The following is a 26322-nucleotide window of genomic DNA, read 5'->3' as shown; positions in this document are numbered from 1 at the left end:
CTTATTTTGATAATAATATAAATGAACAGAGATATTAAATATCTTTGGTCTTGCAAGAAATACTTCCCTTTCTCTTCTAGCAAGTGTAGCAAGTGGTACCTTTCTGTCAAAAAAATTTCTAGCACTGATCATCAGTGATTTTTTTAAGTCTGTAGCTAGCACTGCTGTTATGATGTAGCAGGCCTGTACTGCTGACCCATGCTCTAACAAAATGTTAGGGGATGATTCATTGCTGGAATTGGCTCTCCTTAGAAGGCACATAAAATTGATGGTTACTGAACCTCTTATTACCCTTTTACAGTTTAGGGAGCTAGTTATAACATCATCCAGTTTAGATTACTAGGATATGTCTTTCTAAAGTGCCTTTTATACTGCATTGCATTTTTCTCAGCTTTCTCTTCTAGTGTGAGAAGCACCACTGACAGGTACTGAGAGTGGCCAGAGATTTTCTGAAGCTGGTTTGGTGCACTCCATTGAAAGAGACGATGGTGAGAAGTGCCAGTGCAGTCATAGGAAGTGTGATTGATCCTTCCCTTTTCCAGGGCACAGCTTGCATGATATTTGGATGTCTCTTTCAGTCTTGCTTTCCTGTGATTCTTCCCACAAATGACATTTCAGTGTTGATTTGAAAATTAATGCCATGATGTAAAAATATATATTTACCGTAACACTGCTTACTGCTAAGCATAACTTTTAGGCTTTCAGCTATACCCTGCACAGGGGATGGGACTGAACTACAAAGAGTCTATCATCACTTCATCCACTGTTTTTTTTTTATTTTAAAACAGGAAGGATTGATGACTTTTATTTTTGGACTGGATTAATTGCCTGTCTTTGTTAAAGGCTAACTGCCGTTGCTTTGGTAATCCTGAGGAGGTAACAGTAGGGACCTTGATGGGGCTCAGCCAATGCTACTCAGAGCAGAGGTCAAGAGAAATAGTTGTGTCCGTCTGAGCCGTTAGAGAACACTTGTTATGCTATAATATACTCACATGCAGAGAAGGCCATGATCTTCACTTTTGCCCTGGATCCATGGATTATCTCCTGGAACAGAGAGCAGTCTGAGAGGATACTCTGTGGCTCTGAAATGTGCTAATGACAGCACAGGCAAGGAATAGACAGAAGAGAGATTTTGTAAACAGGCCAAGAGCACAAATCCAAAGCTATGTTATGAAGGACAAATATATTTTCATTGAACAGATAAAAATAGCTACAGAAGGACACTGGAATTAAATTGCTTTGATGTATTAACACCAGACAAGTTGGGTAGATTTGTATTGGCTTCAGTAAAACTCTACTCTGAACCCATTAGGATTAGCACAGATTAATAACAGAATTCATCTGAGTGTAATAAACTCTTCTCACAGAAAATTCTTTGGGGGCACGTTGTACTGTTGGCCTCATTTATGCATTCATTGATAAAATCAGTATCTTGCCGTCATGAAGGCAGTGTGCAATTTCACTTTTGCCCTTTGCAGAAACACATTAAAACATCAGGTGGGAAGGGTCAGCCCTGATACAGGGTCATATACATGAATTCAATGAGAAAACAAATGAGTGATACAGACAGGCATCCTGGTTGCTGTTCTGTTTTGAAGAGAAGCTGGTGCCGAGTCCAGCTTTCTCAGAGCCCAGGTCTTAAACAGCTGGGACAGGCCCATCTGGTCAGATTCACCTCCTGGTCCCTTTCAGCCAGCACCATGGCCCAAGGGCTCCAGGGCTCCAGGCTTCCCCCACATCTGCAGGCCCAAGTGCCTCCACCTCAGCATGAAGCTGCTCCCTGCCTCTTTCCCTTTGTGGAAAGAGAACACTGTTTTGGGGATAGCAGAGGGGTTTCAGTGTGTTCCTCTGTGTGTGCTCAAGGGATCAGCACAGCTGGCACAGTCCAATAACTGCGAGTTGGTGCAGCCCAATAGCTACACAATGACAGTGATGCATGAAGTACTGACTGTCCCCACTGGCAGTCCAGACATGTTCTTTGCAGTCTTGGAAAACGCTGAGTGCCAACCTGCCTGCAGAGACAGAAAATTTAATTAATGGAAGAAACGAGAGCTGAACACCAGAATCATGAACGCCTGAAAGACTAAGCTAGTCTGTCAGGAGCCCTGCAGCTGGAAGTTTGCAGTTCATTCTTGGGAAACCTTGGGAGAATCCAAAGATCTGTCCCTGTGCCCCTTTACTTTCTATCCATATAACTCACCTGCATGCCTCCCTCCACCAGCTGCTAACTGGGTGCCCCTGCAGCTCAAAGTGTTATGCTTATAGCTGTTTGCTGCTGCAATATTATGATAAAACACATTAAAATTAGAAATATGAGTAAAGTATTTCTTCATTTCATCCTCTAACATAACCAAACTATGCCTACATCACTGTCCCAGTTTCCAGGTAGGTCATTTAGTCTGCTCACTTTGTAAATAAGGGAATTTATTTATTTCGCATTGCCACTTATACCAGCGTTCTGGCCTTCAGTGTCTGGTCTGTAGCAGAAGAATCCAAAGGCTGATTCATAATGTATACGTGAGAGACCAGGCATTGTGCTGAGGAATAGCAACCAAACCATCCAGTGTGATGCGTGACTTATTTCTGGTAATCAGCTGGTCTGCTCTGAGTGCTGAAGGTACAGAGAGAACTATTGTGAAGACAGCTAAGCTGAGCCACAAAGAACTTTATTAAACTGAATGTACAGAGGAATTTGTAAATGGGAAGATGAACTGAATTTAGAGAGAGATAGTGCAATAAACCAAAAATTAGCGTACTAGAAGGGAAAAAAATAAGTGAAAAGAACACTGTGCACAATCTTTGGTAGATACAGGAACTGAGAAAGAAGTAAAATTTTATTCACAGGTATATGATTTCCAAGGTCTGCAATGGGAAAATCAGAAACTATGGGAATGATAACAAATGATAACTAAGATATCTAAATATAACCTACGAGAACCAAAACATCCTGTACATTGAAGGACAGAAAGAGAACTGGAGGTGGGCATCCTCTATTCTTTTCTTTTGGGCATAGCGATGAACTATGAGCTCAGATTTGGCACACGGAGAAGTTAGATGCAGCAGAGAGTGTTGCTCTTTGCTTGCTGCCATTATCTGCTCAGATCTAACAGCTTCACTTGAGCATAGTTTGCTGCCTCTATTTCATGATAACCTAAATTCTCTTTGCTTCAGTAGGGAGAAGGGGCATGCAAAGTTCATCTCCAGACTGTAACTGCATAGTGCTAGAGGAGCCTTTTTACTCAAATGAATCAAAATGTTTTTTGCTATCTCTTCTGGTGCAGGGACTATTCATACATAAGAACCTTTCACACAATGGCCCAAGTCTTTGAGTGTCCTTAGTGTGAAGTTGGCAGTAACAATAAAGGAAGCTTCTATGGGATATAATAATTAGACACACAGATGTAGCTGCATTCTAACTCTAAACTCTATTTGTACGTCCTCTGAAAACTCAAAAATGGCACAGCATACAGCAATAAAATTTGTGTTTTCTGGTGGTGATTCCTTAAGAGAAATGCTGTAAGTTAAAAATAGGAATTTGAAGTAGTTATATACCACAGAAAAAAAAAAAACTGACCGCCTGGTTTATGGAAAGGTGACAATTGGAGAAACAGAGACTTTTTATCTCAAGTTAACTTTAAACCTTGCATGGTATTTGACTGGCTGGTTAGTGGATAACATAAAGGGTATTTGTCAGTGTTGGTAGGATGGGTGCTTTGGATTCCTCTGCATGCAGAAGCAGAGCTCATTTGCAAAAGAAAAGACTGCCACTAATTTTGCCATCTTTTGGGTGAAACCCAGAATGAGCATGGACTGCCTGACTGCTGGACCCACAGAGGGGTTCCAGATGCTGCAATGCTGACCATTGAATTTCTCAGCTCTTGGACCCTGTGAATCCTGGGGGAGTTCACATCCATCTCAGGGAGCCCTGGTTCCCAGCACAGTAGTGTGTACTCCTCCTCAAGTGCATCGAAATCTCTATTCTACAACAACAAAAACCCACACACATAAGAGATGCTTTTGGAAAGGAGCATGCCTAAAACATTTTCTTCTTTAATATCATTTGCCTTAAAAGATATAGTAGAAAGCGAGAATTTTAAAAAGCTCATCCTCAATTTTAGATCATTGTCGAGTTAAAAATAAAGACGCTTGAAAACCACTAGATGGTGGTAAAAACCCAAGTTTTTGCTAACAAAATCTGTGAAAAGAGAAGTTCAGCAGGGCAAAGGGGAGGAGGAGCCACAGCCTGAGTACTGAAGTCATTATTGCTCGGAGACTATAAAAAGGCAGTTGCACAGTAAGTAATTTATACATGGTCAGCCTCGACTCTATGGATATACTCATTCCTTTTCTTCTATAATGTCATCTGTTCCCACCAAGGAGTCCCCAGCCCCAGATGTCGGGTGAAGAGGTGATGAAACTTCTGGTCTCTGGAGGAAAGGTTGCGGGTGATGAAGAGGAAGAGCAGCTGAAGGAACAGCTCTGGTAAATAGGTACAGTTAATTCTTGATTGCAAATAAAAAGTTACTTTTAAAAACTGAAAATGATTTAGCTTGAGAAGCTTTGAATTTTACTTGCAACAAGTCACTGACTATCACCTTTAAGTGTTCCCCTAATCCGATGGCTTACAGCTTGCCATGAATATTCTCATTACCAAAAGAGCATTGAATAAAATACTTACAATCTGGAATAGAAAACATATTTCTATGACAGAATTTCCCCCTACAAATTCTGTAACCTCACTCTATCCTGGAATGTATGGATTTGGCTTGGTTAGTGGTTTAATACTATGCTTCTAAAATGAGCATGTCGGTATTGCATAGACAAGCTGTTTATAACACAGATCATGCAAACTTAAAAAGTACAAAGGTCAGGAAGCATGTATTTTTTTTACTGAAAATGTTCAATTCTTAATTGTGACAGAAATTCAACTTCTATATATTGTATTCAAGTGAGCAGGTTCTGCTCAACCTAACACTCTATTCTCCTACATTTCTGGGTTCTGAGAACTCAAGCTCTGAAAACTGTTGTTTTGTGTTCAGTAGAATTTCCAGGATATTGTGCTCACTTCTGGGAGACCAAGTAGGATAAACAAAAATGTGAAGGAAGAGTGCAGGAATCTCTTAATCATTTTGTGGTTTTAATTTCCCAGTAAGGATGAGTAGAAAAAATCTGAGCCATTTGGAGGTTGATATAGAATCAGTAGAGGAATATGGTGTGGAAGAGGCAGGATGTGTACAAGCCAAATTACGTAGAAATGGTTGATATTTTTTTTGTCAACTTCTGCCTGTTCTCGTCATGCTGTATTTTTTTTGGCAGGGTCTTTGCCTTTTGGAAAATGCATTTACCACACTCCTTGGCAAGTCCCTCAGAGAGAACAGAACGTGTTTGCTTCCAGAGATGAACACGTCCTCTCAACTGTATGTTTCTGAACTAAACCTGAGTGCCTTTGGCAGCAACTTTACTGTGCCTACCATCAAGAGCAAGTCATCACCATGTGAGCAAGTGGTCATTGCAGCTGAGGTGTTCCTCACTCTGGGCATTGTAAGCCTCCTTGAAAATATCTTAGTGATATGTGCAATAGTTAAGAACAAGAACTTGCATTCACCCATGTATTTTTTTGTTTGCAGTTTAGCAGTGGCTGACATGTTGGTTAGTGTGTCTAATGCATGGGAGACCATAACAATATACTTAATAAACAATAGGCATATTATTATGGAAGATACCTTTGTCCGTCATATAGACAATGTCTTTGATTCAATGATCTGCATATCTGTAGTGGCTTCCATGTGCAGTTTGCTGGCTATAGCAATAGACAGATATATCACCATCTTCTATGCCCTGCGTTACCACAACATCATGACAGTGAAAAGATCAGGGCTTATCATTGCATGCATCTGGACCTTTTGCACAGGCTGTGGCATTATCTTCATTCTTTATTATGAATCAACTTATGTTATAATTTGTCTCATCACTATGTTTTTTACCATGTTGTTCCTCATGGTCTCACTGTATATCCATATGTTCCTCCTGGCTCGTACTCATGTGAAGAAAATAGCTGCTTTGCCTGGGTACAACTCTGTCCATCAAAGAACCAGTATGAAGGGAGCCATCACTCTGACTATGCTTCTTGGCATCTTCATCGTTTGCTGGGCTCCATTCTTCCTCCATCTCATCCTGATGATCTCCTGCCCTCAAAACCTCTACTGTGTTTGCTTCATGTCTCACTTCAACATGTACCTCATTCTCATTATGTGCAACTCAGTGGTTGATCCCTTGATCTATGCCTTTCGTAGCCAGGAAATGAGGAAGACCTTCAAAGAGATAATTTGTTGCTATAGCCTGAGAATGGCCTGTAGATTATCAAACAAATATTAGCAAAACAAAACAAAACCAGGGAAGAGAATTGAAATGCAACATCTTGCTGCACCTCGTTGTTCTGCTAAAAGGCCTATGGAATATCTTCTTCTATTCAGCTGTCATGATTTCTGTGGCAATCAGAATTATTATTATTATTTTTTTTTAAATGTGATTTGACCTTTCTTGCCCTCCATGCACCTCTCACACTGGTGGTAAGAGCTACTCTGTGCATCTACATCAAGGGGAGAAAGAATGTTTTGAACCTCATTTACCCTGCTGAAGACTCTGGATCTTGTAAGAGGATTGCACAGGGAAAGCCTTATTTTTCTTTCTACCAAATGTGACAAGTGTGACCTGCCATGTAAATGAGCCCATCAGCTTCTCAGTGTGTGTTTCTCTCAATATTCTTTGTCTCTCTATATACAGCATGACTTATTCTGATGACCAGAATTAACACTTTTTTTATTTTTTTGGGGGGGGGCTATTTTCTTCCGCAGTCATAAAAGCAGAGAAGTAGTTCCAATTATCAAGGTTCACATACCTCACTCAACACAGTTATGATCAATAAATATGCATGTATCAGCAGTCTTATATTGTGGTCATGACTGTTACTGTCATAAAATATGTATCATGTAAGAGGAAATTGTTCCCACAAGATTTCACAGGATGCACACACTGTGTGTTGTCATATCTGACTCTATGTGTTCTTATCACTGTGTCTGTGGGAAGATGTACCACAGCCTAATTTTAAACCTGAATATGAAGACTGATTCTAGTTTGTTTTGCTCATTCACCATGGCTGGGAAAGTAAAGGGTACACAGCCTCTAACTTGAAATATAATGCTTTTGTTGAGAAAGAATGACTGAACGAGTGGCTGCCTTTGTATAGACATTAGAAAAGCATTTCAGCTTGGAGTAGCTTTTGTTATTGGAGGAAGCTGTGCTGTAGATTGTATTTTTCAAGCTGGGAGAGACAAATCAAGTCTGATGATCAGGAGGGTAGCAGGCATTTGCAAAACATGGTTCTCAAAAACTCAGGCACGTGTAGCTATAATATGGAGTACTAACTTTTGCTCCCCAGGCAAACTGTTTTTGTCTTTGCTGAGAGGATTCAGAGGTGAAACCCCTCATGCATTTTGTGTGAGCAATACACATCTAGTCATGCTCTCATAAGCATGCAGTTCTGCAACAGCTGTGTGATGTGCAAAATATTGGATTTGTCAAAGATGAAGGAAGTACAACTGTGGCATTGATTTCTTAATGCCAACAGACACATAATTTGCACTGAGATATGTACTAGGTAAATATTTCAAGCAGTGATATACCCTCCTGACTAGATATCACAAAACAGCTTTAAAAATGAATTATTTCTTTCAAAAAGCTGAAAGAATAATCCTTATTATACTTGATCTAGGGGTGCTCTAAAAGTGTTGTTGTCAATAGAAAGACTATGATTGTCTCAGTGGACCTTAGATTATCCTTCTAAGGTAGAAAATTCTAGGTGTTATGAACATCTTTTTTTTTACCATAAGGGTTGGGTACCAAGTGGTTGCATAATATCCATCCTTGGAGATACTCAGAACTTTACTGGACACAGCTCTGAGCAATCCGCTCTAACTCTAACTTTGAACTTGGTCCTGCTTTGAATGATTTGGATCAGATGACCTTCTCAGGCTCCTTCTGATATGAGATATTTTGTGGTTCTATGAAACAGCTTGTGTATTATGATATTTTTTTTTTCCTCCCAACTTAATCTCCTGTGTAAGAACTATGAAATGTTCTCCTCACACATTTAAAAAGATAACATACTCTGCGTCTTCATTTGCTTTGGAGGTCTCTGGCAGGATAAGTAGGGCACCTCTTTACGAGCAGAGTTGTACATTTTGTCTGCTGCAGCTTGAAATATGTACTGCCTACAGCTTGCACATACCTCCCTCTGAAATGAGTGGGAATGTTATTCTCAGTGGAGACAATTTATTGACTCTCAATATAATGGTTATATCAGTGCACTTGGTGCTGGATTCTTCCTTCAGTTTTATATAAAAATGGGATTTCAGAGGTACGTTTATTGTTGGTAGAAAGAATCTTGCCTTGCTTCAGTTCACCTCTTAACCTTATCCATAAATGGGACTTGGAAATGGTCTCCTGCCTCTATGAATGTAAATATAAAAAATGAGACAATTCAACTGCATAGCTAAAGGGACCAGCTGACATTGTAAATCAATCATTAAATCTTCACTGGTTATTACAAATGAGACATTCTTGTACATAACTGTAAATCAACAAATAGGAAGCCAAAACTGTAATGGCTTTGGGTATTTTCTTGAACTGTACGTTACCTTTTTTTTGTGTTGGAAATTTATTTGATGTAAAAACACAGACATATGAAGAAATTATTAAACTGGATTGTTGGAAAGCCCACTATTACTGGTTATTCATTGTTAACATGTCTGCTACACTTTGTAGTTTATTCACAGAAGGGATATTGCATTCTAGGCTTTCACTTCTCAATTTAAACAAGTGCCTTGCTAAAAAAACACATTCTGAAAGAGTACAGGCTCATATATGTGGTTACTCTCATTATATATGTGGTTACACTCATACCTATGTTCCTATAGGTGTCAGCATCATTTCCCCAGTATAAGCTTTACAGGTGGGAACTGTGCGAGTGTAAGGGGTAAATGAAAGCATTTTCAAGAACAGTCTAGTTCCTGAAAAAAACTCTTTACAGTATAGAAATGTATATCAAACATATGTGAGGCCATGACATATTTTAATTGGTTTCTTTCTCCTGCTTAACTAGAGAATGAAAGCAATGTTTAGCATGCTTTCACTTCTTGGAAAACACTAAGCATTCTGATAGATTGGGAGAAACAAGCACAGTTTAAGTATGAAATTTGCTGTCAGAGGACAGACACGAAAAAAATTAGCTGCTAGGCTGTTGTTGCATCATGTTCCTACAGCTAATGGTACTACTCTTGCTTATGCTGCCAGATATTTATGGTTTGTCATCAGTCATTGGAAAGAAGTTCAGATCACACTATTTCTATCCCAGAGCTTCAAAACCAACTTCCTTTGCCCACTACTGATTTGATGATCAAACACTTCACTGCTTCTAGCGTGTGCCACTACTTTATTCTTTTTTAATAATAATAACATTTTTTCCCCCAAAATAATGCAGAGTGGGGTTGTTAGTAGGCAAATTACTTTGTTTCCAGCTTACACTGAGGTACTTCTATTGTTGATCTAAGTTTTGCTTGCTTCAGTAGACTGAAGTGGATGATGTTTTTTGCTAAAAACTGTGTTGTCTGGATAATTCCATATCCTTCATGCTCCTATACTAGCATTAGGAAAACCTGAATCTTTTCTCTAGGCCAAGGCCACTCTAAAGTACATGGAAAAAATAGCTTTCCAAGAGCCTTGTCATCTCCTGTAACATGGTACAGTCTTAGCTGAGGAGTAAAGAGGTGGTTTTATGATCCTTCTGCTTAGACTATCAAAACCTGGGCCAACCCAGCTTCCCAAATGGGCACAGTTCTGTCACAAAGGGCTCTCGCTACTGAGTACTGCTGTCTCTGCGTCTGAACTGGGAGTGATGATTGCTCTCAGCCTTATGGCTGACCTGCATGTGCCCTGTGTGCAACCAGAGCCCAACTCCATTTTGGGAGTTTCCTGCTGCTTATGTTTTTCCTCTTAGAAACACCTTTCCAAGTGACTCTCTGGAGACTGCAGTTGCATTCATCAGGAATCCTGGGCAAAAGGAGTTCAGAAATCACAGGAATTTCCTGCACATACAAACTTTATGAAGGCAGAAAAAGTATATGCATCAGTGGGAATGCAGCCAACCTCCCACAGTCTGCTCTCTAAATCCTCAAAGGATTCTGTTTTTTTTTTTCCAAAGCCTTGTTTGGAGTTCTCCTGTTTCTCTTGTAGCAAATCCTTCTTTTCCTGCTGGTCAGCTTCTTGCACAGAAGACCAGCTCATGGTGACCACTACTGTACACAGGTTTTGCAATAGACAGTCCCAGTCTTCAGCCATGCTTTGCTTGCACAGTGCCCTTCTTGTCAGGTGAGGTGAGTGAACAAATCAGGGAATGGGGACGTGGAAATAGGGATCCCCACATCAGAGATAGACAGTCATGCAGGCAGGGATGGAATTGCCTGCATAAGTTTCTGTGCTAGATTTTCTCCAGGCGAGATGCTCTTTCTCTGTTTCTATTCTTATTATGCCTTGCAAATTGAGCTATGTGCATCTTAGATCTGGCTGGGTCTTCATATAGGATGGAAAAGGAGACTCTGAGGTGTGTCTATAATTGCATACATGCCTACGTATATATGAGGTCTTACTCCTAAATATAGACTACAATCACAATCAACATTAAAAAATAAAATAAATATGAGGATGTATAATTTCTACTTTTCCCTGAACCTTTCTGCTCTTTCTCATCCAGTTATTTTTTACACTGCCTTCCAATTTGCATGTTTTTTTCTCAAATATTTCCTCCAGCTGTGAACAAACTAGCAGAAATCTAAATCTGAAGACAAAGAAAAAAACTCAAGTGCTTTTTGCATCCTGAGATTCTGAAAATTATAGTGAATCAGTGTGTCAGAACAAAGAGTTCCCTCAGTGCCTGCCACACCAAAGACCCAGTGAAATTAAAAATCTTATGGTCCTTAAGTACTATCCCTAGGACAGTTTCTTCTTTAGCTGCTTGTCTAAAAACCCCTAAGAATGTGTGACTGGCTGTACTGAGTACTGAGAGTGAAGGGTCCCCATCAAAACAAACAGCAGCTGTTCAGGGGAATTATACAAAAGCTGGATATGTGCATGATAAACCTCTCAGCTTCCAGCAAACTATGGTTTAGGGACCTCTTGGGCCGGAGTTTATGTTTATAGCTTTGTGACTGGTAGCTCTCTCTGTTTCTTATATGAATTTATCTAATCACTTTTGGATCTCTATACTCGTCAGTAACTTTTGCAGTTTAGATATTCTATGTGGAATTTTTTTGTTGTTGTTTTGTTTTTGTTTTCTTCTCCTTCTCTTTCAAAACATCTGTTTGGAGATTTCTTCAATTCCCCTGAATCTTTATGCTGTAAGGAAGAGAAATAACAGGTCCCCATTCAATTTACCTATGCCATTCATCATCCTACTCTCTCATATCCACCTATAAAGTCTCTCTTTTCCAGCCAAGGATCCTAGCCTATGTAATTTCTCCTGATATTTTATACCTTGTTGTCCTTATGTTGTTTTCCCAGATCTGCTACATTCTTCTGACTTGGAGGAGACCAGATGACCATATGATAATCCAGATATAGGTGAACAATAGATTTCTGCACTGCCAAACGACGCTGCATGTTTTGTTCTCTGTTCTTTTCTTATCAGTATTTAGGAATATACTTTCATTTAGCATGGCATGCTTCATAATTCAGAAAATGGCAGGATCTCTAATGAATTACCTCCCTGCAAGTGCTCATGGGAACATCTGCTCTCTGTTCTCCAAGTAAGCTTACATTTTCAACGGCTAAAGCTTCAGCCATATATCAGCATATAAAACATATGCTGATAATATGGAGCTTAAGAGTGCTTCTGTTTTTCTGGGTCCAAGCACACGCTTTGGCTGTGTCCCAGCTCTGTAGCAGAACTCATCTGAGACACACAGCTTCCACCTCCCCCACTTCTGGTGGGAATGAAGCCCGGCCACAGTGGCTGGAAGGGGCTTGCAGCATGTCCAGGGCATGCTTTGGGTGACAGAGGATCAGGGACCCCCAATCCAGACTCAAACTTTGTCTGGAAACCCATCATTTCTTTGAACAGGGTGGTAAGAATCTCATTTGCACAGCTATCTCCAGATGGTGATTTGTCACTCCTTTCCTTTCAATTAGGCTTGTGTTATGCCTGATTAAAGAACATCAAGAATTGGATCTATAAGCTTTGTATGCTGGTTCCGGATGATTTTCATAGGTATCAAGTGAGTTGTTTTGATGGCCTGCTGCATGAACACCTTAATTAGCAACAAAAAAAAAAAAAAAAAAAAAAAGGATTAATTTTTCTCCCCAGTTTGCCATTTTTTTTTTAATAGGAAAGTTACTTTTGGCAAGTAATGAGTTTGTTGCTGTCCTGGTTTCAGGTAGGACAGAGTTAATTTTCCTCCTAGTAGCTGGCAGGGTGTTATGTTTTGGATTAGGATGAGAAGAGCGCTGATAACATGCTGATGTTTTAATTGTTGTAGAGCAATGCTTACACCAAGCCAAGGACTTTTCAGCTTCTCGCTCTGTCCTGCTAGCGAGCAGGCTGGGGGTGCAGCAGGAGCTGGGAGGGGACAGACCCAGGACAGCTGACCCAAACTGGCCAAAGGGGTATTCCATACCATCTGACGTCATGCTGAACAATATATAGGGGTGGCTAGCCGGGGTGGGGGGGCGGCTGCTCGGGGATAGGCTGGGCATCGGTCAACGGGTGGTGAGCAATTGCATTGTGCATCACTTATTTTGTACACATTATTACTATTAATACTATTATTATTATTATTATTATTATTATTATTGTTATTATTTTTCCTGTCTTAATAAACTGTCGTTATCTCAACTCACAGGCTTCACTTTCCCGTTTCTCTCCCCCATCCCGGAGAGGGAGGGGGGAGGGTGAGCGAACGGCTGTGTGGTGTTTGGCTGCCAGCCGGGCTAAACCACAACAGTTGCCTACAAGTTGGCTTTTTCATTGGCATTTGTATCTTGCACAGAAACTTAGTGCCTACTTCACCCACCCTGAAAAGATGACCCTAGGAATACCTATCATCTTTGTATTATGCCTTTCATTTGTCTTAGCTCTGCCCTGAACTGTTGTCAGGGAAGCTTTGCATGGGTTTTGAATAAGGACCAAAATATCTGAATTTCTGTACCCCAGCAGTTCATAGTGAGCATACTGTTTCTGCTTCACAGGTTCCTCATGTCTTTTAAAGTACGTGGAATTTGTCCAGGATATTTTTTGTTTCAAAGTGTACAAGGAAACACTCTTGTATTTTAACCTTGATTTTAAATCTACAGCAACTAGTGCTGACAACACTGACTTCAGCTCTGAGATACATCACTGAAACCAAAAGTAGCTCTTTCCCAAAAGTTCTCCCCAGAGGGCATAAAGAGCTCTGGGTATAGCAAAGAGGGACTTCCTGCTCTCTGCTTATACTGTGTAAGTATAGGTGGTAGAGCCTGGAAGCAAGCATCTTCAGTCTGTGTTCACAGCTCACTCTTACAGAGGATGAGGATGAACTGTCTTTTCCTGCTGTGAGGACTGGGCTGTATGAAAAAATGTCATGGTAGAACTAATGCCAAATTCAGTTTCAGAGGAAGAAAGTCAGCAAGCACTGGAAACCTGACCGAAAGTCTCTGTGAGATCCTCACCAGGTGTAAATGGATCCCATTCCACTAAAGTTTCTTATAAGACTTCTCTTCACAGAGATGTATAGCAGGAGTTCAGGATGTGGTAGCTCTCTAGCTCCTTCCTCCTCTGGAAAGTACCAATATTTGAACCATTGGTGGAAAACCAGTGTGTCAAGTACATTTATTTCTACTTAATGGCTGGATTTGCAGATACAGGTTCATGGGTTTTGGTGCAAATTTCTGTCATGAAATGGCTTGCTGCTTGAGCTGAATGGGGGCTCCATGACACTGAGTGGCCAAATTCAGGTGCTTTTACTGTTATTAGCCCCTCAGTCCCATCCACAGGTGGAAGTTATGAGCTTGCATTCTTCATTTTGGGTCAGGTCTCCAGAAAGTGGCCTGCAGGATCCAGTGCTCTGACCAAGGGAGTCTCAGCGAAGTCACCTCATAGGGAAGCTCCCTAAACCACTGGGGACAGGTGGTTTAAACCTTCAGCCTCTCCTGGGCTTAAGTGCCCTGCTGAGTAATCACAGTTTGTAAAGCAGGTGCTTAAAAAACCCTTCTTTCAAATGTCAGAGGAAAGAGATGAATCACTTGGTTTTGAAGTGCAGTTCCAATGACAGTTCATGTCCCTGCATAAAGTGCATTAAAAATGAAGAGGCAGGAGGTAAGTCATTGAATGAAGTCCAGGTGTTTCATCTCACGGTGAAGCTGCTAAATATTCAGGTTTTCACTATGAAAAGGGCCATTGGCACAGCTACCTCTGAATCTGGAGGCAGCTTTTGGAAGGAAAACTTCATGAAGAAAAAAATGGTATTTGGTGTGTAGCCTGCAATTTTAGTTACACTTACACTGTGGGAAAGTCTGACAATCTCCGTACCTCCAGTGAAAGAGAGAAACACCTTTTTTCATGAATTTTGATTGGATTTACTTTTAAGATGGGATCTGTGGTCTGCAGCCTCTAGAAATATTCACATAAAGCAGAGGTGCTCAGCTTCCAGGAGACTGGGAGGTGGATGGGTTTTAGGCTCAACAAGTGACAGGTGCCTCTAGGCCCCTGGCTTCTCATTCAGTCCCTTGGTTTTGTTGGCTACATGCCTGGCACTCCTGCCACGTGCGATTAATAACTGACCTGAGCCATGGCATTTTAAGCAATACATTGAGCTTGTATTTGGAGGGGGGAGGGATGTGGGATATTGAAAACATGTCCAGCTTGATTAGAAGAGAACGGAAAATAGGAGAGACACCCCAGAGCTCCCTCGTGGGAGGTAGCCCTGGCAGGCAGATGAGCAGGGGATCAAAGGCCTATTGCACAACGTAACGAGTAAATAGATGACAAGTACAACATTAGCTCTGGCGGACCTTTAGAAGGGAAGGCAGGCAATACAAGGAACACCATGTGTATTTCAGATGACCTTTCGTTGAAAATGTCAGTTAGAAAATTGTACTGAATTTATAAAGAGGGTAATAAATAACTGGATGGAATAATGAAAAAGGTTTAATGCTCAGGCGAGAAATGGAGTGAAGATCCAGAGGGGGGCTGGACACCTGACATTACACTTACTTTAAAACTTTGCTGAATTAACAAAGGCCAGTCAAGCACTATGGATCAGGCTTGTTAGTGCTGTGAAAAAGGCTTCCACTGATGAGAATATGGCTAATAATAACAAAGGAAATCTGCGGTGAACTAATGGGGTTGATACAGGTGGGAAAATCTGGACTGCAAGAAAGAGCAGCCTGTTGACTTTGCCTCTTGAATGACTGATTTGATTAAAAAAAAAAAAGGATAAAGAAGAGCAATTACTGCTCACAATCAACCCCAAAGCTTCTGTCTGGTGAGAGGTAGCAGCTGGCTCAGCTGTGGCAGCAGGAGCTGAGTATTTCCAATGTCCAGGGCCGGGCATAACCCTGGGATGCCTTGGGATGTCCAGGCAGGGCTGTGGGGATGGGGTTGAGGATATGCCCAGCCAAACGGATGATTGAGGGGCCAGGCCAGCGAGGAGGTGGTGTGGCACAGGCACCCCTGCAGCACAGGCCCCGCGGGAGGAGGAAAGGCCCTATGGAGGCAGTTCACAGACCTTGTCGTGGGTCACCACCACCTTACAGCAGAGCTGGCCCCACCGCCTGCACTCAGCCCTGGGAGGAAGCTGTCCATAGGGCCCGGGTGGTCATACATTTCATAGGAGATATAATGAGCCCTCTTCATGGAGAAATGGGGAAGTAGTTAACCACCTCCAGATTGATTTGTGTCTTGTTACCTTCTGCAGTTTCTATGATATTTTTGATCTTTCAGCTTGGCTGGGTAAAATAACTTCTGAACAGAGCTAATTAAACAGATATTTAGAATTCAGTAGCATCTCCCTTCTGAGAATCTCAAAGTACTTTGCAAACACTAATGAATGAAATCTCAAACCACTGCTGTGAGACTGCTTGCAGGAGCATAGCTTCACCCTGAGGGTGAAGGTAGGGAGCTAAAGGTGAGTTGTTTTTGAAAGTGGAGTTAAAAAGATATTGATTTGGCTTCTTTGGTGTTGAATGGTACTGCCCTGAAGTCATCACACAGTCTGAAGAACTGAGTTTCAAGACACAAAAAAGACGTCCACGGTGTCACATGGGGCAGTATGATATTCCCAAGCTTAATTTCCTCCGGTAGCACAGCTGAGAAAAAGGGTTGTGCCCTGTGCTGCAGTAACGGCTGTGACTCTGGAGTCCTCGCTGGGCTGCAGGGACAGGCAGGGCATCTCCTGCTCCCACCTGCCTCTTCCTGCTGTCTGCAGGCAGCAGAAAAAACAGGTCTCCAGCCCTGCCTCTTCCTCCTCACCCCTGGAGCCCAAACACAATGAGAGCTCGGGAGGAAGCACTCTGATACTAGTGCAGTGTTTGCTGCTGAGGTTGTTATCTCAATAAAAATGACTGAGTATATTCCCCTTTTTTCTCATTACTGGGCTCTGGCTGATGGTCTCTGAGTGGCATCTTTGTAACAGGTCCTGAACCTATTTACAACATAAGAAAGTCTGAAGCTGCAGCTGTGATCACTGCAATGAATGGAGCTTGAATAAATCAATACACTGCTTAAGCATCGGTTGACGAGAGGGAGTGCAACACAGTGACTTGCAGGACATAAAAATGTCTGGAAGATTTCTCAGATTGTTTAAGAGCACTTGGCAAACTTTGCCTCACTAGTAAGCCTGCCTAATGTATCCTGAGTGCTCTGAAATGCTTGTACTATTTAGGATTGTCTTCTGATAACAGACCAAATACAACACATTTTCTTTATTAATTAACTGTAATAGCCATAGTCAATAGGATTTCAGGTCTTAAGAGTTTCATATTAGTTGCTGCTGACTTGGATATTAACAACAGTCTTGGCTGATACCTCAGGTAATGTTTTCTTAGACTGGCCTTGCTCTTCTATTAAGCCAGGCCATGGGGAAAGCATACTTTAAAAGTTGTGTTGAGGGTTTACTGTATTTTCCAGTGGTTGTTTTACTTTAATAGTCTAAAAACATTATTTGTTATGCAAGTGCCTTGGCAAAAACAAAAACAAGACGAAGACAAATGGGACATAAGCTTGTGTTAATTTTCCCCTGTTATTTTCTGAGGGAGTTAGAAAATTCTCCTTAAAAAGGGAAGCTAGAATAGGGAAAGCCATTTCTTTTTCCTGAAATGTACAAACATAGAAACAGGAGGTTAGCTAGTGAGATCCGTGTTTTTAATGTAATATTCTGTCCAAACTTGTGGCATTTGTAAAACCAAAAGGAGGGATTTTTCTTCTATAGAGTAAGAATCACTTCAAAATCCTTTCTATTTTTCTGCTAAGGCAGATTTGGCTCCCAGTTTGTTAGGAGCATTAGGTCTATTGGTGACAAACTGTCAGTGACCCTCTGCCTCTGTTTTGTATTGCTTGTGCTGCAGACGAGGCACTTCTTTTTGTTGCAGCTTTCCAGTTTTGCTCTTTCACCAATCTATTGCTGGAGGCTAGTAGTATTAGGATAAGAACTTTTTCCTTAAGTAACTATGGACTTCCACAGCAGCCAGTGGTAAGCACTGCTTGTGCTTCCTGCAGCAACACATTCCTCTGCACTGCAGAAACAGACTAAATTTAAAATGAGGTCCTCCTGTGGGAAAAAAAGAAAATCAGAGATGGATGAAATCAAGTAAAGCTTTTAAAAATGCCTTAGTTTTACTGAGGTTGCTGTCTTTGATTACTCACTGTATATGTAGCCATCTGGTCTAAAATCCCCTTAGTCTCTCTGCAGTCAGATGGTTTGAGGGCATCTTTTTTAGTTTGCAGGGTTTCCTTTGAAAAGCTCTGTAGCTGGCTGGCACTTGCTGTTCATTAACTTTATGGCAGCACTCTTGATTTAGTCTCCAAGTCAAGCAAATACATAAGAACAGGCTGCTCTTTACAAGTGCAAACTCTCTTCCCGAAGTTGTAGGACTGTTAGCACACTTGGTGACTCTGGATGCAACAGGAAGGTGCTACAGATCCCCCGACTAGACCCAATATCTCTGCGGAACAAAACAAAATGTGCCACAAAGATTGAATTGAGGCTCCCAGGTAATCTAGCCACCTAAACATGGTGTTGTGTTTGGGCTAACTGTACCAGCCAGTGGCTGACAGCAATGTCAAGGCCTGTTATGCTTCCCACAGTCTTGGCACTAGCGTGTTTAGGGCTGCTTCAGAGATGTCTGCACTGTGGCCCGTTGAAAGGGGCAGCTGTACTCTGAGTGAAATGTTGAGCTGGATCATTTTCTCAGTGTTCTATACTTGACAGATTCAAGTGCCTAGTGATCCTAGCTGACTCATTAAGATATTTATTTTTGCAAAGTATCATTAATCTCTGCCTTTCTTCATATGTTGAGCACATATTCTATTTTGGAGCTAGAATTAAGCAAGAAGACATAACTTGCCTAAACTGAGTTGGTAATAGTGTGGTATTAACAACTCAACAATTTTGATGCAGAAATCACAGGATGAGTATTTTATGGTCTTTAATATGATAGTCAGATTGGTTGATTGTATTAATCTGTTTAATTTTTTGAATTGTTTCATGGAAAGCTATCATATGTTCAGCTCTCTTTCTCAAGAAAGCTAGTGAACAATGGTAACTGTTCATCTTGAGGGGTAAATCAATATGGACCAAAAGAAATTTGCCTACAGTTACAAGTGTGGAGTTTCATGCTAGAAGCTTTCATGAGACCAGGTTAAGACTGGAACATCAGAGCTATATGAAGTTTAACACACGAATTGAGAAATCACATTACATTTGAACAGCATGAACAGTGGAATACCCTCATACAGCTTTAAAGGAATAATGCATTGATTAAAAAAAAAAAAGACAACAAAACAGAAAAATGAATGAAGCTTATGGAATAATTTATGTTAAAAATAATTTATCCAGATCTAGCAGTGGCATGACACTTTTCATTCATTAGTTAATTTCCTGGAATTATTTAATCTTATTTGAATCAGCAATGATTAACCTTATTTAGTTTTGTATTAATTCTGCTAATTGTATCTCCAATCATCCAGAGCTTTGGTTACTTGTGTATTTTTGCTGCCTCCAAAATATTTAGTATATGTAGTGATGAATTAAAAACTTTGGAGAAAGTAACATGCCTGGGAACAACACAAATCACCACAAATTCATGCCTGCCCATGTTCATTTTTAAATTCCCTCAAGAAAAGGGGTACACTGTCATTTTAGACATCCATTCAGCCATCAGGATGATAAACTGTATAAATAACAGTGTAAAACTTCAATAATAGAATAGTTCCTGGTTGTGATGGGTAACTTCTTTGGGATAAGTACTAAAGATGAATTATGGGTTCCAGAGAAGTTCTGAAGTTTTCAAGTGTCTCTTTTGCATTTTACTTGGTATGAGTAGAAATTAATGTTTAAAACTAATGTATGTGATGGCCAGATATCTTTTTAGTAGCCCCATAATCTAGCTGGTTAAGAATTATCTTAAAACAGATATCTTTACTGGCTAGTGCTTTTACAGTGCAAGTTTCTATTTACTTAGTGTTTTTTTTTTTTTTTTTTTTTTTTTTTCCAGTGGCTCCTCATAAACCAGTTTTGAGCTCCCCTGATGCAGACTGTGTGCACAGCAGGGATTGCAGGAGCTTTAGGACCTACCAACACCTTGCATGTTGTTGCTTTGGCACAGGATAGAGCCATGAGGGGTGGTGTGATACAATCTGGGTAAAAAGTTGATTGGCAAATCTATAAAAACATCATTCTTTATGCAGCAGGCAGGGATGTTTGGAAGGAAGATCCATGTTCCAGATGTCCTCTGATGGTTCTTTTTTTTTTTTTTTTTTTTTTTTCTTCTGGGCAAGATGAAAGACAGGGAGGACTTTAAAGGGCTTGATTAACTGATATGAATGGAATTATGCTGATCTTCATGTTACATACACCATTAGGTAGCCTATGGTTTGGCTACAAAATAAAAACCAGTCATTACTGTGGACTCTGGGGATATTCTTCCTCATGTCTATTTCTTTAAAATTCTAACGACAGTGTTATTTATTTATTTATTTTTTTTCCAAATGGACTTAAAAGAGAATCAATGAAAATAACCATTATGCCTCAGACTCTTTTCTCAAACTAAAAGTGAGTGGAAATGCAGTTAATGCAGGGTAGGAATTTTTTGAAGACATTCTCGGCTGCAGAACACCATTAGACGTAAAATATCTGAAAACACTCATGTTAATCTAACAGCAGATTTCTTGGGAGTGCAATGGCCTTTTCAAATGAATGGAGAGATGAAGAGGCAGAGTACTCGAATCATGCTGAGGGATGTACCACATATTATGTCTCATTCTGTGTATTCCAGTTCAAGAACCTGGGGGGTCAGTTGCATATGAAGCAGGATTTTTCTCCTCCTTTGAGGTCTAGAGTAGAACTAATAGCCTGGCCATATTGGAGATGAAGGCACCTGCACAACTCCAAGAAGACAAAGGAAAAACCTGTGATTGACTTTTCTCTCTTCTTCCAGTCAAGCACCCATATTCTTGCATTCTCTGCGTGTGTCAGAGAAGGGAGATGAGAAGTACTGCCTTGTTTCTTAATGTTGAGTCATGTGGAAAGTCATTTTGCCCAGTTATGGCCAAGCAAGGAGCTCAAGAGCACTGAGCTGGAGGCTGTCCTTCCAGGGCTCCCCTTTATCTATCTGGTGCCACTGGGCTAGCTGGCCTGGAAAGTGGGATCAGGATTAGGATTGTAATAAAGATACTTCGGTAAATGCTATTACTGTAGTCCTCACCCTCCTGCTTTATGTATTATAGACACAGAGTACTTCATTCATGAACCATCACCACCTATGAACCAATGTAAGGGTAGGAATATCTGGGACTTAAGGTTTTACTACTTTTCAAATAGTAATTAGAGAACTTTCATGACTAGAGAAAACAATACAGGCCTTTCTGCTGTCTCTGCCAGCCTCTTGTGCTTCTGTCTGAGGCGCAGGCTCACACTGAATTTAAAACAATGTCATCATTTTACATAGACTTGCTCAGAAGCTTTTTTCTCCTCTAAGGTTCATGCTTTTGTCCATGGTGTTGCCTTCTTGCTTTGAAAAGCAGCTTTTCAGGATTTGCCAACCTCATAAGTATTCTCTGAGCTCTTAATTAGCAGGGAATCTAATACACTGGAATCATTTCCAAAGAGAAAAAACCAACATTGTATTAAGAATTAGATGGATTGGTTTAAGGGTGAAGAAGGAAAGAATCAATTACATAGTCTGTCTGAGAAATAACTGACAAAGCATGGGATTAAGGAAACAGGGGCATTAACAGTCAGTGAAAGCAGTTGGAGGGGGTGGACAGGAATTACACAGCGGTGCACACTGTCTAAACCAGGTGGCAAGGCCAGTGCAGGCACAGCTGTCTGTTGAAGTGGCAGCTTCAGAGAGACTCCCAGGACACAAGACTTGCTAAAGACTTTCCACTTTCTGTTTTCCCCTTTCCCCTTTTACCTTTATTCCTTCCTCTTTAACACTTTCCTCTTTCCCCTATCCCCTTTTCTTTGGTTATTTTTAAAGAGAATGTTTAAGATTTTGGGCTTACGGTCCCACACTCTGCCTGTCATTTCCTCCACCCCTTCAAAGTGACCAGGAACACTTTGGCTTTGGGATTCCCATTTGAATGCCATTGAAATGAACACACTCCTACAAAATTACTTTGCTTTAGAAGTACAGAACAGTTCTGCAAAAGGCTTTCTTGAAAAGGGATAAATGGTGGTTGTTTAATATAATTTCCACTATAATTTCAGCTTCAAACTTGCTTTTACAAGGCTTCACTTTTTTTTTTTTTTTTTTTTTTTTTATAATGAAGAGTAATTTTTATATATTTCTTCCCATCATTTTTTTTTTTTAAATCAGTGTTACTGGGAAGAAAAGTTTAAAAAAGAATGAGAAAGGAATGAATTATTTTATTTGTTTTCAAAAGATTTTCTCTTTAAATAAAAGTTTATATTTTGTGTGGGCTAAATATTTCTACTATTTTCTCCAAATGCACTTGCTAGTTTTTCACCAGTTCTACAAGATACAAAATTATTTCAGCTGTAGCTGGCCAAATGATTGTGTCTCATGTAGCAGCTTGCTCCTTCTAGAGGAGTTAAGACTATATTGCTATAACTCATCCTATGTTACAATAAGTACTCTCATAACTGAAAAGCTTTATTTGAACATCAGAGTAGCCATCCAAACATCTGAACAACAGCTGTCAAAAGGAAAAACACTTTGGATCTCTTCTTACAGACTTGAACTTTGAATTTGAGTGTTAACTTTACATACCCAATTGATGATTCAAAATACCGACGGGAGAGGCTCAAACCATCATGTTGAGTTACTTTCTTATGCAATTATCAGGAATAAAACATTTCCATCCAGTAACTGTCTTGTATGCTGAAAGCAGTATTTCTGAACCCTTTGAGCATAGAGAGGTTTCTGTGTGTCTGTGTAATACACCTCTTCTGCAGAAACACAGATGGGGAAGTGCTGTTCATCTGCAAATGCATTTGAAAGAATGTTATCGCTGAAGTACAGTCTTGTGTTATCTATTCCTTAGAAAAATCAATAATGACAGGGCCAATGAAGCCAGTTGGGATTTAATTTTTAAATTGATCCAAAGCTTTTTAGATCTAAAGGAATGGATTGCAAACTCTTTTTTTTTTTTTTTTTTTTTTTTTTTTTATGTATTCAGGCTTATTCCTATGCTATCTCTTTTTACATTAGGTGAGAGATGGTGTTACTTGATTTTTCATTGCTTTGGTGCTACGAGGGAAGAATCTAGGAGACTTACCTGGAGAGACAGATTATGCAACAAAGATCAACCTTTCTTTAACGACTGGAAACAGAGTCAAAACATGTAGCCTATCTGTTTCTTTTGAATAATTCTGTTTCAGTGAGTAGCTAATATCTGTAAAATAATTTCCAAGAGGACCTAATAATATATATAATTTTCTAAAAATGGCAACTTTGAAAAGGAACGGTGCTCTAGATGAACGTGGTAAGATTTTAGATAGCAGTGAGTGTATCTGCATTGCTGTGGAGTTCTGCCAATGTATCTTAATCCAAATTTGCAAAAATACATGTTGTTCCAGTGTTGATCCTGCTAGATTGCCTGAACTGCATTAACATCAAGTCTCTTAAGGGTCACGGGAAAAAGATGATAGTATTTAATTCTTTTCTGCGTGAGCATTTGTGTCTTGTCCCAGAAATCTGAGCTTCTTTCACTTGACAAATTAGGAAGTATAGGCTCTTGACTATTCTCAATGTCCTGGTTGAAAATGAGATACAGGAGTGGGAGCCAAAACAAGAATGTACATCCTGCTTCTCCAGTTTCACTCAGTGAATATTCCTGCAAGCTCACTTCAGCTAAGTGTTAATTGTTTCTATATAGCAGAGGCAGAAGTTAGAACAAAAGAAATGAGCAAGCATTGTTCATATAAACAAAAAGAATTTTTGCTCTCTCCTGTGTAATGCATTCTTCAGGAAGCATTCATCTGTAACTACAGTATGTTTATGTATAAACACAAAAATATAATAACCTGGAAGTTCTGTATACAAACTTAGCCATAACTCTGCCCCTTTCTGAGTATGTTTTAACATATTTTACTGCTCTATTTGGAAAGTAGTACAATTCTACTACATAGCAATATAGTATATACAAAAAATACACATGGAAAGATCATAGTTTAAAATTTGAAGTTCCAATTTTAAAAGCAAAGAAGGACCCTGGGAGACTAATTCTGGATTGAAAGTTAATGACACATTTTTTCATGTTTTCACTTCTTTTAAGGTCGTTTAGGTATTTTATGAAACTAAAAGTCCATCTGCTGTTCCTGTTATTTTCTTATTTCAGTTTTACTCACAGTGGTTGCTCAATATCTCTTGCTCTTGTTCTTTTGTTCTTCTCCTTCTCCTCCTTCTTCTTTTTTTTTTTTTTTTTAATTGCTCATATTTTCTATAGTTAAAGCAAATATAATTTCTTGACACTGACTACTTAGAATAGAACAAGACTGACTCATAATTGGCAGAGGTGGAAGAGTGTTCTGTAAAAACAACAGCCTTACCCTTCTACTTAGAAATGTGCAATGCATGAACTCCAGGTGTCACTATGGTCCTCTGAAGATCTAATTCCAAACAAAATTGTGAAAGAAAAATTTCCTAAAACAAATGATGCTGCTGCAGGTCTAAATATTGCAGGGCACTGAGAGCATATGTCGCAAAACTCTGCCACATTCTCTGGCTCTTTGTGCTACTCTGTGTCAAAAAGGAATTTCTGTTCTAATCAAAGCCTTTGTTGTGCAGTTGGAGGTAAGGGGATTACACAGACATAAAAATAAGTAGATACAAAGCTGAGTACAATCTCACTGCCACAAGACTAAAACACTGACAGAGACACTTCACAGTTCTCAGGTGACCCATGTTATTCTGAAGGTATGACACTGGAGTTTATTCAGACTTTGCATTCCCACTTGTTCTGTTGGCAAGGTGAAAAGGAGGAAGATTCCCTCAAGCAGTTTTGATCAGCTTGAGCAATCCAAGTGACAGCTCTGTGATTAGAGGTGAAGCTGTCAAAGATAATTCAAGAAGTTCAGGGAGAAGCGGAGAAGTTAATGTGTTGACTGGGTTGACTTAACTTTCATGGAAGGATGGAGGCAACATTGTAAATGAATGGTTCCCTTTTCTGCTTCTCTTCATTTCATTGTCCTGTTATGACAAGGTCAATTAAGATTACATACTTACAACATCAGTACTCTACATATTTTTAAAACCAAGTTCTCTCTTAATTAGGGTATCTATGGCAAACATAGCTGCAGGTAGCATCCCAGCACAGGCTGAGAGACTGACTGATTTTTCCACAACTTTTTCATTGGCAACCTGTGCTGTGCTTGCCAAGTTCTTTATCACAACTTTTTTTTTTTTTTTTTAATACATTGAATTGGTTTTGTGCAAGCTTATGACAATTCGGGGGACTACACGGATTTAGAGGTTATTAGCTCATCACAGCTCATCACTGTGAGTTTATTCACAGCTGTGGTCAGGTTAGTGCAGCCAATCTGATCTTGAGTTGTTGTGCTGACTTTACATTTACAAATGCCACAGTTTCCTACCTTTTCTTGGAAATGAAGCCATCTTTCCTCATCTGGCATTTGCCCATTCTTCTTTCCAAGCAAGCCTGCTGAACTGCCCCACTTCTTACCTACCAGGTCTCTCATCTCATGAGACAGAGAAAAGAGCAGGGCTTCTAAGCCTGCCAGTGAAGTAACATCGTTGAGACCTCAGTTGACATGGACAGAGATTTCTAAGGTTAGCAATTGTAGCAGAATCCAGCAACAGATAGTATCAACCTGTATTAACTTGTCTGGGGAAAAGGAAATGGATGGGAGGAGCAAGCCTGTGCTTCAGCTGCAGGTGAGAGAAGTTTGTGTTCCACTTTCCATCAGTCCCAGGAGAGACAATATCAGGATTCTTCTTCTGATCCCCAGGAAGCCTTGACAGGCACCTCAGCTTTCAAAAAGTGCAAAACTGCTTAGAGCAGTTTAAAAGAACACAGAGTTAATAATCAATTTATATTAGAAAGTTTGAAAGTTGTAAATTCTGGAGGTCAATATGGTGGATTAACTCCTCCTAGACATGCAAAACTTGAAATGATACAGTCAGACACTGGCACATGACAAACTGGGAGAGGAAGTCTGCCTGGGAAGGGTTTTCCTATCTTAGCATAGCTCTGTCTCAGCATGCTGTTTGATTCCCTGCTTCCCTGTAGATGGGAGAGTGTCATAACTTTTTCCACATATTGATCAGGTGTTGTAAGCAAGGAAATCTGGTTTTATGTGCTGAGATACTACATAAGAACATCTATCAATCAGAACGCGGTTGAAACAGAATGACTAAATTTGCACCTGTGGCCTATGTCATTTCACATGTGAGTGCATATGGACAGCTACTGCATGGATAGCTATTGGTGATGTAAGTTCCTTATGATCTAGAGGACACAAGAAGATTATACCATGTAAGTCACTTGTCTAGAAGATTCAAACCAGCAAGTAGAAATGGCACAACGAATTGAGA

At 40.1% G+C, this 26322-nt stretch overlaps 1 protein-coding gene across 1 annotated transcript; it reads left to right on the top strand.

Moving 5' to 3' along the window:
* The first annotated feature begins 4238 nt into the window (after positions 1–4238).
* On the top strand, positions 4239–8774 carry MC5R (melanocortin 5 receptor). The gene is made up of 3 exons (XM_050709192.1): positions 4239–4294; positions 4378–4490; positions 5317–8774. The coding sequence occupies exon 3, from the start codon at positions 5398–5400 to the stop codon at positions 6373–6375; it is 978 nt and encodes a 325-aa protein (XP_050565149.1). The 5' UTR covers positions 4239–4294; positions 4378–4490; positions 5317–5397; the 3' UTR covers positions 6376–8774.
* The last annotated feature ends 17548 nt before the right edge of the window (positions 8775–26322 follow it).

Source organism: Cygnus atratus, chromosome 2 (genome assembly GCF_013377495.2).
Source record: "Cygnus atratus isolate AKBS03 ecotype Queensland, Australia chromosome 2, CAtr_DNAZoo_HiC_assembly, whole genome shotgun sequence".
Classification (NCBI taxonomy): Eukaryota; Metazoa; Chordata; class Aves; order Anseriformes; family Anatidae; genus Cygnus; species Cygnus atratus.
This window is presented reverse-complemented; position numbering and strand designations above follow the sequence as displayed.

What these genes read in the sequence shown, in the direction of transcription:
- MC5R (XM_050709192.1), top strand. Translation starts at nt 5,398, where the DNA reads ATGAACACGTCCTCTCAACTGTATGTTTCTGAACTAAACCTGAGTGCC.